The sequence below is a fragment of the Tinamus guttatus genome, unplaced genomic scaffold (assembly GCF_059628265.1).
Source record: "Tinamus guttatus ecotype Peru unplaced genomic scaffold, ASM5962826v1 Tinamus_guttatus_pri_ptg000004l, whole genome shotgun sequence".
Classification (NCBI taxonomy): domain Eukaryota; kingdom Metazoa; phylum Chordata; class Aves; order Tinamiformes; family Tinamidae; genus Tinamus; species Tinamus guttatus.
The window spans coordinates 14,698,826-14,713,071 of NW_028288538.1; the positions used below are offsets into that span (position 1 = coordinate 14,698,826).

The window sequence follows — 14,246 nt, forward strand, 5'->3', positions numbered from 1 at the left end:
CACCTCCCCGGAGAGCCGCGGCGGCGGCGAGAGCAGCGCTCGCCTCCCTCCGCGCGGCCGGGCCGGCCCCCGGCCGAGGCGGCTCCGCGGAGCCCGCGGCGGGGGGACGCGGCGGAGGCTGCGCGCGGGCGATGGGCGGCAGCCTCCGCGCCGGCGGCTCTCGGGTGGCCGCGGCGGCGCGGGCAGCTCCTCCCCCGCGAGCCGCCCTGCGCCGCGCAGCGCCCGCCGGGCGCGGGGGGCAGCCGGAGGCGGCGCCGTGAGGGGCCCGGCGGACGATGCCGCTGGTCGGCGGCGCGGCGCGGGGCCCCGGCGGGGCGCGCTCCCTCAGCCCCGCCGCGCTCTCCCGCAGCCTGTCCCGCCTGCGGCAGCACCGCGCCCGCTCGCGGGCCATGCTGGCGCTGGGGGTCACGCAGATGGTGCTCGGCTGCCTCATCGTGGCCGTCAGCTTCGCCGCGCTGGCGCTCACCACCTCGGCCCGCGTGCGGCACTCCTGCCCCTTCTGGGCCGGCTTCTCGGTAAGTGCGCGGGCGCCGCGGCGCAGCCGTTAGCGGGTCCCAGCGGCCGGCGCGGCGCAGCCGTTAGCGGGTCCCAGCGGCCGGCGCGGCGCAGCCGTTAGCGGGTCTCTGCCGGGGGCAGCGGGGAGGGGGCAGCGGAGCCGTGGTCGCAGCCGGGCAGCAGCTCTCCCTGCAGAGGCGGCCGGCGGTGCTGGTGGCCGTTGGGGTAAGCCATGAGTTGTGGCGTTCTCAGGCGCACCTAGCGCGCGGAGCGCACCCACGAGCGTGGCAGTGCGTTGCGGGTACTCAGCCTAGCCCGGGGTTCCCCTCCGTGCCGGCTCTGCGAGTTCACCTTGACACAGAGTGTTCCTCAAGGTCTTGGCTCAGGGCCGTGCTTGGAGGCAAGCACAACCACTAGTTACGTGGTGCTGGAGGTGATAAAATGAGCGCAGCGGGAGCAGATCTTAACAACCTGTGTGCGCAGCACGTGAAGGCTCTGTGGGCACGAGCACGCTGGGCCACAAAGGCCCGTGGCTCCACAAAGGGGATGCTGGCACGAGAGCCATGGCATGGACAGACCCTGGGGGACAGGGAGAGCCTTCTGGTCCTGTGGGGGAGAGAAGTTTGATTGTCCTCAGCTTGGGGACAAGTAGGTGAGGTGGCCAACCTGGCCTCTGTTGTGTTGCCTTCTTGTCAGTTGTCAGCCTTGTCTATGTTGTGTTCTGCTCACGTAAGTAAAAAGAAGTAAAAAGTCAAAGTTGATGCTCCTTTTTTTTTAAGTGGCCTCAATCCATGCTGATTGTTGGCATGTGTGTACAATATGCACGTGGTTATGTTAATGTGATATTGGTTTATGGAAGTTTCTGTCATAACCGGCAAAATGGGACCAACCAGTCAGTCAGAGAGAAGCAGGGGGCACTAAGACTGGAGGAACTATTGGTGAAGGTCTGCTCTTTCATCTAGCAGGTTATCTGGTTTCAGGTATGTCTTTTCAGATCTTCTAATGGATCAGAGTTTTTATCTTTAAAAATGCTTCTTAAAAGCTAAAACTGTTAGATAAATAGCTTGTATTATTCTTTTCCAAACAATTGATAGAAATGGCATATTTTCAGAAATAACTGTTTAATACACTCATGTGCAATATGTATGTTTTTGAGTCTTTTGGTTCAGAAGAGTAGTTTAGATTAACTGTTTAAATGCCTTTTTATTTTTTAATTAATTCTCTAGGATCATCTGATATCTTGAGAAGAAATATAATTTTACACTAGGAACCCTGATATTTTAATTTTGTATTCTTTTGAGTTTGAGCCTCTACAAACCAAAATGCAGTTATTCTTATGACAAGGTGTGAATTTTAAATGAAGTGTCTGACTACTTATGTATTAATGCATTATTAAGACAAGACAGTGGAGGCAGATTTGGTTTGTTATCTTGCCAGACCAAGGAGGAATGCACACAAGTGATTGTGTGTTAAAGCAGGTGTAACTCTTCCAATATTTTTTTTTCTCTCCTGCTCCCGTAGTTTTTGTAAAAAGAGACTTTTTGGGAGATTGTCAATATGCTGTAAGACTATTTCTTCCATTTTTCTTTTTCTGTTTAGGATGCCTTCTCCTCTTGTCTGTAACCCATGGAATAGTATGTTTTCCTGTTTGATTTCATGATTGTTATTTGCCCAGCATGAAATAATGGGGCCTTGATTCATATGCCTTGAATGAATTAGCAGAAGACAGAAAATGTAAAGGAAACTATTGCAAGGCTGTTAACTAGAAAGTTTTATCGCCCTCTATTATCAGAATGAGATGGATATACTTTGTTTCCTACATTAATGTTGCATTTCTATTAAATAATTCCATTGTATAGAATGAGATATCTAGCAGTGAATGAGAACAAGCAGACTTTCTTCCCAGTCACCTTATCTCTCTGTGTTAAGAAACAAGGTAATAATAGAGCAGTTTTGCCGTACTGTGAACTCCGAAGAACTTTCTGAGGTTAGATTAGCCATGTGCACAGCCCTGCCTAAAAGTCCTCAGAAGTATTTAAAATGATTTCAGCAGAAATTAGGTATATCATGAGAACCAAAATCTTTTCGTGTGAGAGTGGAACATATTTCAGCTTGTCTCTGGAAAGCACCATTAGAGAAATAACCAAGTGAAAGTGAGGTAAGTGAGGCAGGAGAATAAAAAAGAAATAAGTTGTGTACCATTTCACTTTTTGTTGGTACTGAATTGGACACGAGTATTCACTCCCTTTAAATTACTTTATTTTGCTATTGGAACTAAAGTAAATAATTGAGTTGCTTGATAGTCAAGTACCAAGTTGGAATCTTTTCTTTGGTGGTACATTGTCGCTTTTAGTTTTTTCTTCTTTAGAAATGTCCTAAAATTGAATGTCCTCGGCATTGATGCATTAGTAGCTTTGAGCAGTGTTGTTTTGTTTTTCCCTCCCCCAACGCCCTGTCAGTATAAATGAAGACTGAAGAAAAAATGTATCTTTTAGTAGGCTTTTAAATGCTTCTGAAAATAATGTCCCAATATTTGTGGAATTCCAATTTATAACAGAAAGCAAAGGGCTACAAAATACACTCCTCGCAGAAAACTTTATGATCCAATGAAAAGAAAGGTTCTGGTATCTTGCTTTTGTTTTGGAAGCAAAGCAAACCTCTGTGCTAGGGTTTATCTAAAGAACAAGATACCATATTTTCCATAAAGCTTCGGAGAATTCAGAGCTCATTCCAGCACCATCCATAAATTAACCTATTTTGCTACATCTCATCTGTCATAAAAGTCATATCAGAAAGAGAAAAAGATATTTACTTTAATATATTTTTGAAGATGTTTTGAAGAAATTAAGGAGAATCAAGCTTGCATGGAGTACAAAGGAATTTTGAGGGTGGATGGGCAGGCACTGTTGGTCCTCTGCGCAGGTAAAAGTTATTGGTAAGATTTTACAAGCAGTGTCTGGTGAAATGTGCAGGCGAACATCAAGATATCAGAAATGGTGTTTTCCATACTTATTTTCTGTCTTTGGAAGGTAATAGAAGACTGAGCCTCATTAATTCTCTCAGCAGGGAGAAAGTGAATACCTTTGAATGGGAAGTGTATGTTCTTAGGTGTCTTAACTCTTTTAAGAACATAAAGAACTCCATTTTCAGCCTCGTTTTGATCAAAATAATGGCCCTCAAAATCAGGCTATTCTGGCAGATTTTTCCCCTAAATCTAAGCTGTGACAAAAGCTCTCAGTATGCCAAGGAAAAGAAGGTATCAGGAGGAGTCAGCATGGATTCACCAAGGGAAAGTCATGTTTGACAAACCCGATAGCCTTCTGCGATGAGGTGACTGGCCAGATGGATGATGGGAGAGCTGTGGATGTTGTCAACCTTGACTTCAGCAAGGCTTTCAACACCATCTCTCACAACATCCTCCTAGGGAAGCTCAGGAAGTGTGGAATGGAGGAGTGGACAGTGAGGTGGATTGAGGACTGGCTCAATGACCAAGCCCAAAGGGTGGTGATAAATGGGACCGAGTCCATTTGGAGGCCTGTGGCCAGTGGTGTCCCACAAGGGTCAGTGTTGGGCCTGGTGCTGTTCACCTTGTTCCTCAATGACTTGGACAAGGGCACAGAGCTCACATGGTGAATTACAAATTATCATATATATCTATGATATATATATATATATATATACACACACACATACATATATAAAATGTTTTTTGAAAATGTTTTATTTTGTATACAAGTGTTTGGCTGCAAGACCACCTAGAATGTAACCTCTCGTTTTCATTAAGTGTTGTCTTATTTATGGCTCTTTTCAGCCCTATCCCATGCTCAAACAGATAAGGTGTGTTGCTTTAGACATAGCTTTGATATAGTACATCTTGGCACAGAGGCTTTTTGTGTTCTTTAGAAAGAGAATTGTCAGAGTGAATTCAGGAAGTGATGAAACAAAACCATGGTTTACTTACCTTCATTATTAAGTGAGAATCTTAGTGGAGAGCCTTTTCTATATTTTTCAATGATGTTTTATAGAACATATTTCAATCTCTCAGGTGATTCATTATTAGGAAGGAATTGATTTTCAAAAACTTCTAATAGTCTGTGACCTTGGCTGTTCTTCACATGCAGTAGATTGTTTTGTTCAGGAAGGATACTGCATTCTTGCTACCTGCAGTGGGATTTCCAGATGAATATACTTGTATGCAACATGCTAAGAAACTTGTGCTTACTCTGGTTCTTTGAGTATTTTTAAAATCTGTGTCCCGTAGCTAGCCCACCTTCCCTGGTTTCCTGACTCTCCACAACATGGGTTGCACTAATTCACTGACTCCTTCTGCATGATTCTCTTTCCCTTTGCTAGTTCATCAGGCCTTTGAAATATGAGCAAGCTGTGAATAATGCCAGCTACCTGGAATTCTCTCTCTTAGGGAAGCAGGATGGAGACTAGGTGCAGGTGTATTCCTGGTGCACATTGTTAGTAGAAGTAGAAGTTTACATTTGCTAGTAGTTTTAGTAATTAGTAAAAGCCATACACGTTCATAAAACTCAGAAAGATAACAGCATGTTTTGATGTGTACAACATGGCAATATCCTACAGACTGGTAAAGAAATAGCCAAAGCAAGACTGGGTTAAAAATCTATTTTCTGTGAATGCATTATAGAATCTATAGTTCTGTGAACTATAAACAGACAAACAAAAAAAAAGACTCCTGTAACCTCATGGTCAATCTTTGGCCGACCTTAAGATTTCCTGTCTTTGATGTGCCAAGAAATAATGGCTTCATGGAAGCCAGAATGATTTATTTCAGGAGGCAAATCTGATTAAATGGAAAACAAGCATGAATTTAAGTATTTGTTTATAGGTAGATATAATTAGAACTGTATTTTATAGTCCCCAAATAGTTTATTTCTGTGCACCTAGTGTGTCAAGAATAAAATCAGATTGGATCATGCCAAGTTTAATGCTGTAGTGAAATGCAGTAATGGGCTGTAGTCTTAATTTACATAGACAATTTTATTTAGGAATTTGAGTCAGAATTTTAAGTTATATTTCTGTACTTAAGAAAGTTACATTTCCGTACTTTTCTGTTATCCTACTTCAGTATGTTAACCATGTAACTTGAAGGAAGTTAGGGTATAGAAGGAAATTTGATAATTCCTTTTTCTTCCTTATACATGTTTTAGAGATCAGATATTTCAGGGAAAGATAATTTCAACAGTTACTGATACAGTCATTCTCTAGAGTTTAAGAAGATAGATAGGAGCAATGTAAGTATGTTTTTTGTTGAAGTGAATTTTGGATTCAAAAAAAAGTGTTGAATATGGTGTGGCAACTGTTTCAGTCAGTTAGCCACTAGGTTCAATATTCAAGCAGGTTGTCAGCTGATAAAAGCAGGTGGAAACCCTGCTGCAGGGAGGCCTGGAGTGGAAGCCACAGTTCACAGAGTTAGAAAGTCAGTATTTGTTTTCCTCATAAAATTTAAGAACAGCCAGAGATGGGTTCTGTGTTTGTGTTATACTGACTCCAGCTTTACAGACAGTTTTATAGGACAAAGCAAAGCAGACAAATGTGATGTTTTGACTAACAGCCTATCCCATAAAAACAGTGAAGGTGAAGAGGATCTAAAAAGCTTGTATTTAAAATAATATCCTGCTTCATGAAGTATAATATTTCCTGAAAGTAGAAAATTCAGAAGTCACGATAATTATATTTTAGATGTCCCCAAAAAGCCTGTGGAATAACAATAATGCGTAATGCTTATATTAATCAGTCGACTCTCATGGAAGTGAGAAGTTTGATCATAAAAACGTATATAGTGATGTTTTGGGTGAAGAAGAAATAACAGTTTTTCAAGATCAGTTGAAGATGATGGAAAGTGCATTTCTAATTTTACAAACATTTGCAAATAGGTTGAGGAATAAAGGCTTGCATGTTAGAAAAGGCGGGGTGGATTGCATGGAAGAAAAGATACATGCAGCTATTTCAGAAAATAAAGTTATAATTGGGCAAAATCTTCTAGTCTACTGAATTTCTCAGAAGTTGATTCTGATAATTTCAGTGAAGGGAAGCATAGTGTATTTTTAGTGTAAGAAGTCAGTGTATTTCTGTCTGTTAAAGAAAGCATATATCACTTAACTGGGAGAAATTCTGGCTCCCCCAACTGCCATTTGAAATACCTCAGGAGTGGGAAGATGAGGATAAGCAAATAGTGTGTTCTCAGACAGGATTCACACCTCCTCAATTCCCAAAGTACTTTCTTAAAAAATGTGCTATCTGTTCCTTCTGTATTTCAACATCTGACAAGTGATGATCTGTTATGTTAGTAAGCTCTAAATATGCCATACCATTGGATAACAAGGTTGTATAAATGTGCTGAGAGAACTGTAATAAGTGTAATGGTGATGATTTCTTGCTCTCCTCTGTCTGTGATTTGAGAATTTTTTTCTAGCCAAGCCCATCTGTATCTTTTAAAAATAACCATAGCCCATTACAGTGACAGTGAGTTTAATTGTTTCAGTGACCCAGTGACCTGTAGGAAGACTTTAGGGAATATATTAACAGATAATGCACTGAATATTATTATTAAATCCAAAGATTATAATGCTAGCATTAGTAGACGTATAGTTTCTCAGGTTGTAATCCCATTGGATTATAAATATATGGAAGTAACCCTCTTAAAATTTAAAATAAACATGTTCTGTGTGGTCCTTAACTTTTTTCTTTCCTGTGGAGCTTCCTAGAAAATTATGTTGGAACAGATTAGAAGAAGCTATGTAGGCTAGTGACAGCTGATCTTTCAAGGCTAGACAACTTGTAGTATTTTTTTTTGCTCAAATTGAAGGTTGTATGTGCTGGAAAAGTCTTAGTGGAAGGTGGGAAATGCTTGCTGTCAAGGAGGTCAGGGCACCACCTTTTTGGCAGTAACTTCCCTGTATATCAAGATAACAGTCCCCAAGCTCTGCTGGGTCTGCTCTCATCCTGTGTCTCATCCTTTTGTCTTTCAAAAATGATCTTTGGTATCTTGCAGGTGGTTGTTGACTTTGGATATAGTCTGTTATTCTCCCTCACACAAAGTCAAACTAGGATTAGTGTGTTCTGATGTATGTATGTATTGACACATACTTGTATGGTTTTGATGGATAGTCGGTTTCGGTTGTTAGTGATGCCTGTCGAAAGTTTTTTCTTGTTGCTTACTTTTCTTACTCTTTTCTTACTCTTTTACCACTTCATCGCCTCGCAACAACCTTCTGTACGTTTGAAGGCAGCTACTGAGTGTTTCCTCTCTGAGGAAATTAAATGCTTGCAGCCATTTCATCAAGTTTTTTAGACCTCTGATCTATCCATTGCTTTCATTCATTTTTTCATCATTTCATGCCTTTATTGAAGATATTGACCAAAGAAGAGTCTCTGCAGAATCCTTTATTACAAATTCCTGACTATTTAATGATGAGTAATGGTTAAATGTATTTTGTTTAAAGTTTTCTAACCATTTGTGCATTTAAGAAAATCTATTAAATTTATGACTGTCTTAACAATGATCCTTAAGTGATGATATGGAGATGGCAAGGATCATCACAGCCCAAGTATGTGCTGGCAGTGTGTCATAACAAGAGGGATGTGATTTTTTTTTTTTTTTTTTTTTTAAAGACACCAAATTTGTTTTCTACCTATAAAATTCTCTCCTCTTACATCAACAAACAGATAAAAAGCTGACTTTTGATAAAGGAAAAAATTAAGTCACATTCAGAGGAAAAAATACTATAGAAAAAAATGCTTGTAACTACCAAGACATTTGGCAAGCTCTTCTCCAGGTTTTAAATATATGTCTCTAAATAGCATAGCAGTGTTACCTGGACACCTGGTTTTAGGTTGTAAGGACTCTGTGCAGGCTTAAGATGTTGCAGTTTAGTCAGTGTGCTTAATGATGAAAGACTTGAGAAATGCCTGGTAACTTAATTTCATAGAAACTGCCAAAAGTTAATGAGAAAATTTTAAAGCAATTGTAGAATATCTAATAAATTATTTTCATAGCACCTTGTCTTAAATACCTAGAAAATTATCATTTTTCAAATTTGCTGATAGCTTTTTTTCCCAAGTTTCTTCCCTCAGTTGAAATGCAGAAGCAGAATGTGCTTCTGATATTTAAGGCATGTATTTGAAAAACAATTCAGTGAATTCACACATCAAAACAGAGGATAAAAGTGGATGGAGATAGCACTAAACATCTTATCTACATTATCTATATTACGTTATAGTAAAAATAATCTGAAGTAAATGAAAAGAGCAAGTAAAAGTTACATGGGCTCTGAACAGCACCAAAACAGTTTTTTCTGTTTGTTTATCATTTGATCATGGACACACATGGTAATAGTCATAAACCCACACTTCATAGGCTCAGTTGATGAGATTTGAGTTTTACTGATTAAATAAAAAAAGCATTATTATATCAGTGTTATATATAAATACTTTTTTTTTTTTTTTTTTTTTTTTTTAATCTTAAGACCACTGGCCTGCGTGAATTAACCTGATGGTGTATGACTTGTCTACACAGCAGCAGCAGCTTAGCAATCAACTAGGGCTGGTACCAAAGATCCATGGTGACTTTCGTCATTTTTAAATGCCAACTGGTCCTTTAACAGCCTTTCTGTATTCAGAGATTCGTTGATAATTGTGTTTTTGTTTTCAACCTTTAGAGAGCATTTTAGCATAAAAGTGATTAGTAAAGAATTTGGAAATCAAGAGGTCTTGAGCTCTTAGATACTGAGGCAGGATTTAAGAATGACCTGTAAATAACTGATCTTTCTTTGGTTTATCAAGCTTCTTAGACCATTCTCCCAGCATGTCTCCCAGGTTTTTGTTATGCCTGAATGGTTGACTCAGGGTACCTCTACAGAACTGTTTTACCTCAGCTGTGCGTTTCTGAAATTAATTATGCAGCTATCCCTATAGTATGTGTTTTGGTTCACCTCGCGGAGCTCTCTGAAGACATGAACTGGATTCCTTTTGGATGCTCTTGCAGAATATCCAGCGTACTCTAGTTGCAAATAGGCATTCAGTCCATGGGACCAGACTGGAGCGAGCTCAAAATTTAAACAAACAAAAACCCAACAAACATTTCTCCTCTGCAATGTGAAGAGAGGTGCCTGTTAACTCTGCATACCTACTTCTCTTGGCCTACGTTGCTTGTCAGGGGAGGCATTGCCTAAAATGCTGGCTAGTAGAGGAATCATGGTGATTCTCTGCAATATCCCACAGGGCACTTCCTGCTGGACTGAATTTAGCTAGTAACTATCCTTATGAATGTGGTGGTCTAGTGATGTGTGCATAACCCCTACGGTAATCTCATGTAGTAGTTCTTAGTTGGATAAGCTCTTAGGTGATAGACAGTAATTCAGATATTGTTTGTGCTGCTTCATGGTCTTCTGTGCATTTCCACAGATCCTGTTACTTGAGTGACTCCAGTTTATATCAGTAGTCTTTCTGTGTTCGGATCCTGCATTCCTACCATGGGGTGTTAATAGTATTAAATACCTGGTCATAATGATCCTTTTTTGAAAAAGCCATAAAGGTATTCCTAGAGAGGCTACAAAGCTTTTCATCAGTAAGCTTCCCCATTAGCTAAATGACTGGTATTTTCCTCTTTGTGTTGCCAGAGTGAGCCTTTCATGTCCCTTTTTAGTTTTAGCCAATTTTATCTTTCTAGTTCAGTCCTTACATGATTTCCTGACTGCCCTCTAGTAATTCTACTGTCTGCAGTTCATTAGAGCTGCCCTCAGTAGTAGGTATACCAGCTGTCATTGAATTGACTTTTTAATAGCATGTGGGATGTTTTGTGTTTGTTCATCTGCCAGTTAAGAATACTTGCACGTGTTTCCTGGTTATATTTTCTCTCTTATTGTTCCTTTGAGGAATTGTTACAGAAGTATTTAGAGAAAAGCACACTTTTGTGTGTGTAGAACACTGTTCAGCACCTTTATAAATTGGAAGCTGGCCCTGTGCAACTTGGGTTGTGTCTGACTCAACCTACAGCTGAAAATGTCAGAACTTTAAACAATTTTCCAGTCAAAAGTCTTGTTTGGATGTTAAAGGTGCTTGGTGCTCATAAGAGAGATTGCATTCTTTTTCTGTTAGATGACAAGTATTCCAAAGATGTGTGTATATGTGTAAGTATATATAAATATATATATACATACATGTGTGTGTGTATATTTTTAGATATGGAAAAAATTTCAGATATGGAAAAATAAAGATTGGAATTTTCAAACTAGCTGAGCAAAATTATGTGATTTCCTTTTAATATTGAAACTTATTTTCTTATTATCTGATTTAAAAATCCTAGACTAAGAGTATGTTCTAGCTAAAAGAGGAGAGGTATCAACATGTTCAAGTATCTGAGGGGTGATTGTAGGGATTGTAGGGCCAGGCTCTTCTTCATGGTGGCCGATGACAGGACGCGGGTAACGGATCTAAGCTGAAACATAGGAGGTTTAATCTCCATATGAGGAAGAGCTTCTTCCCTGTGAGGGTGCCAGAGTCCTGGCACAGGCTGCCCAGAGAGGTTGTGGAGTCTCCTTTTCTGGATGCCACCCTGTGCCACATGCTCTGGGTGTCCCTGCTTATGCAGGGGGTTGGACTAGATGGTCTCTAGAGGTCCCTTCCAACCTTAAGCATTCTGTGATTCTGTAAAAGCAAGCTTTCAAAAGTTAGCAATTTTGCTTTTAAAAAATGGAACTTCCTTCATTGCTTTAAAAATGACCAGCCACAACACCATACAGAAAGACTCGCCTGCCTGAAAGATGACTAAATGCATGCCAAAAACATGTTTTTAGATTCCAAATATCAATGCTAAGTTCTAGGAAAGCACTAAATATGATGTCCTGTGCAGCCTGACTCAATAAAATGAGTTCATTATGAAGGCTTAGTTAGAGTGCAGGTGTTCTTTACTATTAAAAGTACTGCCTAAGGATTTCAGAGAAGTAGGGAAGATCAATTAGTTAGAAAAAATAGATACTGATAGGTTTTGTGTTCTGGGAAAACCACATCAGGCAAGTGACTTTCTGCTATATTGGGTAATGCTGAAAGTACCAATAATGAGTGACATAGAAGGAACAAATCCCAAAGCTTATGATCAGAGATATTTTTCCTGATTATTTGGACTTTTTAAAGGTTCCCTTAGGTGTCAAGAATTCTACTGGGAAGTTGAATCTGATGATTGAGGAAAAGCTGTAGAGCAATGCTGTCCATGTGTAACATATCTATAAGAGAACTTAGGTTTGAGCAACAGATAGAAAACTGTTGCTTTAGAATTGTCTTGGTGTATTGCTGCTGTTTTTATTTAGGATATGTGCATTTTTTTTTGTTTGTTTTAATCTAAGGAACAAGGCTTTTCTTCCTGATCAGTCCTTTGGGAGACCTTGAAAACCGTAGAACTGGAGAACTGGGTTCTTTGGGCTTACCCAGTTCTAAATCAATTTAGCAGAGCTTTTTAGAGCAGGTTCAAGTTATTTATTTATTTTTATTACTTAATGGAATTGACTGATGGGTGAGAGTGCACTCAAGGATGTTGCAAGGTGCTTTCTGGTAAGAGTGTTTGTCAACCAGGCTTGTATGTTTTGGCTTCCTGGCCAAATTGCTAGATAGCAATTTTTCTAGCAATTTCCAAGTCTTGTGTATGTCAGAACACCAGTGCAGTGGGTTGAGGGTTTAGAAGATGCAGAATGGATATGATAGGTGCATTGTCAGAACCCTTCATCACAGAGATTGACCTTTGAACATTCATAACCTTCCTTTTGGGAAGCCAAACAATAATTTACGTAGAGATGTGAGTAACCATGCTGTGGGAACATGAGATTAAGTGAAGATGGATTTCTTTTGCCCAAGGTTTCAGATCAGGCAGTACCAGATACTAGCTTTTAACTGCCTCATATTTCAGCAAAATATTTTCAAGGAGTTTAGAAAATGTTATACAGACTTGCAATCAATGTAATAAAAACAAATAATGAATTCCAGAGTACAATGTGTATCATTAGTAAAACATGTGGACCTGATTTGGCACTGTGTGCCATCAAAAGATTTTTAACTTTTATAATTTATTTTTTTTAGCAGAACTTGTCACTTTTAGAAACACATCTGTATCTGTGCCCAGGTGAAACTGGTAGGGCACCTTGTGAGGGGGCTCAGTGCTGTTGAGACACAGCGAGTTGGGTATTGGCTTGATGAAGACCTTGTGGATCCAGCCTGAGGGGAGCAGATCACAGAAGTGAAAAGCTCTAGTTTCCCTCCCTTTCAGCAGGGTAATATTTTCTTACTCTTGCTCTGAACTAGGATCTTACCATTATCATTCTTAACGTTATATTCCGAGTTTTCTGAAACGCTTTACAAACTCCATATTTATTTTTAATCTTGTGTCAATGTCAGGACTTTTGTAAAGAATTAGCATCTATTTATCAAATCCTTAGAATGCAACGTCAAATAACTGAAGTCAGGAGGCTAAAAAAAAAAGTTTTTTTTTAAAAAATCAAGCGGAATTGTAGGTCTTTTCCCTTATATAAGTGTGCCGGGATTATCACCTGTACTTATTTCAAAGGATTCTGTGGAGTTTTTACAGTTGCATGTCATCCTGCTTTTGAATTTATGTTTAGATCGAAGCCAGCGCTCTGAAGAGATTATTTTCCTTATTTCCATTGAGTTCAATATTGATTCTATGGGAGACACTGAAAATACAATTTGCTTTATAGACCATACAGTTCTTTTTCTTTTTTTAAAAAATAAGATTTCCCAGTATAATCAGTTTATCTTGCAGAGACTGGTAATATCCTAAATCAGGGTCAAAACCAGAGGATATATGGTTACATAGAAGCAGCTTGCTTGGACAGTTCATATTTGGCTCTCTTAAGGTAATTTGTGGAGAGGAAATAAAACCTTAGCTAACTGTTTTGTTTATGATCGAGAATTGGTTTATAAAAAGAGGTAAAAATAAATCTTTCATCTCACGTGAATAGTCTTAAAAATGTGAATAGTTTTAGACTGTTTTATTACATGTACATGCATTAAGATTGCTGTGGCCTCAAATGCAACCCGTTTCTTCTGCAGTGGAGCATGATTTTCATTTCCCAAGGAGGTAACGGTGTGAGAATGTGTCTGCTTGATGAGTCCAAGCAAGCGAAACCCCTGTCCCATTTGCTCCTCTTCTGCACGGCTCTCGGAGCAGCCTGGGCTTCCTCAGACACGCAGCACCCGGCACAGGGCTCACACGGGGCCTGTCCTCATGCTCTAGCCTGCCCACTCTTTTCTACAGCTTTGTTTGCTGTTCCCAAGTCACGCAGACTTCATACATTTAAAAATATCTTCTGCACCTAGAAGCTGTACAGAATTTGCCCCACACAGAGCAAATATTCTGAGTATTCTAGTGCACAATTCCCATCCTAACAGAATTAGAAAAATGTAATAATTTAGCAGTGGATGTTCCCAGAAGAATTTGTTTTAAATCAATAACTGTATTAGTCACCTTCCTTTCTCTCTGTCTCTCTTGTTGAAAGAAAACTAATTTTATGTGCATGCTCTGAGTAACTGAAAAAAACGCAACTAAGCTAATCTCTGAGGAACTTGGCAAGATTTCTGGAGCAGTCTCTGGCTTTACATGGTCACTAGGAATTATCCTGTATGATAGATATTAACATGAGCAAATAACTGCTACAGCTCTGTTTGCTATCTTAGGTGGTATTTAAATATCCTGTGATTGCAGTTATAATTTATAG

General features: G+C 39.8%; 1 protein-coding gene across 2 annotated transcripts in view; it reads left to right on the top strand.

Moving 5' to 3' along the window:
- The first annotated feature begins 275 nt into the window (after nucleotides 1–275).
- Nucleotides 276–14,246, top strand: part of ENTREP2 (endosomal transmembrane epsin interactor 2) — a 93,526-nt gene continuing 79,555 nt past the window's right edge. For both annotated transcript variants that reach the window (XM_088519747.1, XM_088519749.1), the window contains exon 1: nucleotides 276–515. In XM_088519747.1, the coding sequence (XP_088375873.1) occupies nucleotides 276–515 (240 nt within the window). The remainder of the gene's footprint in view (nucleotides 516–14,246) is intronic.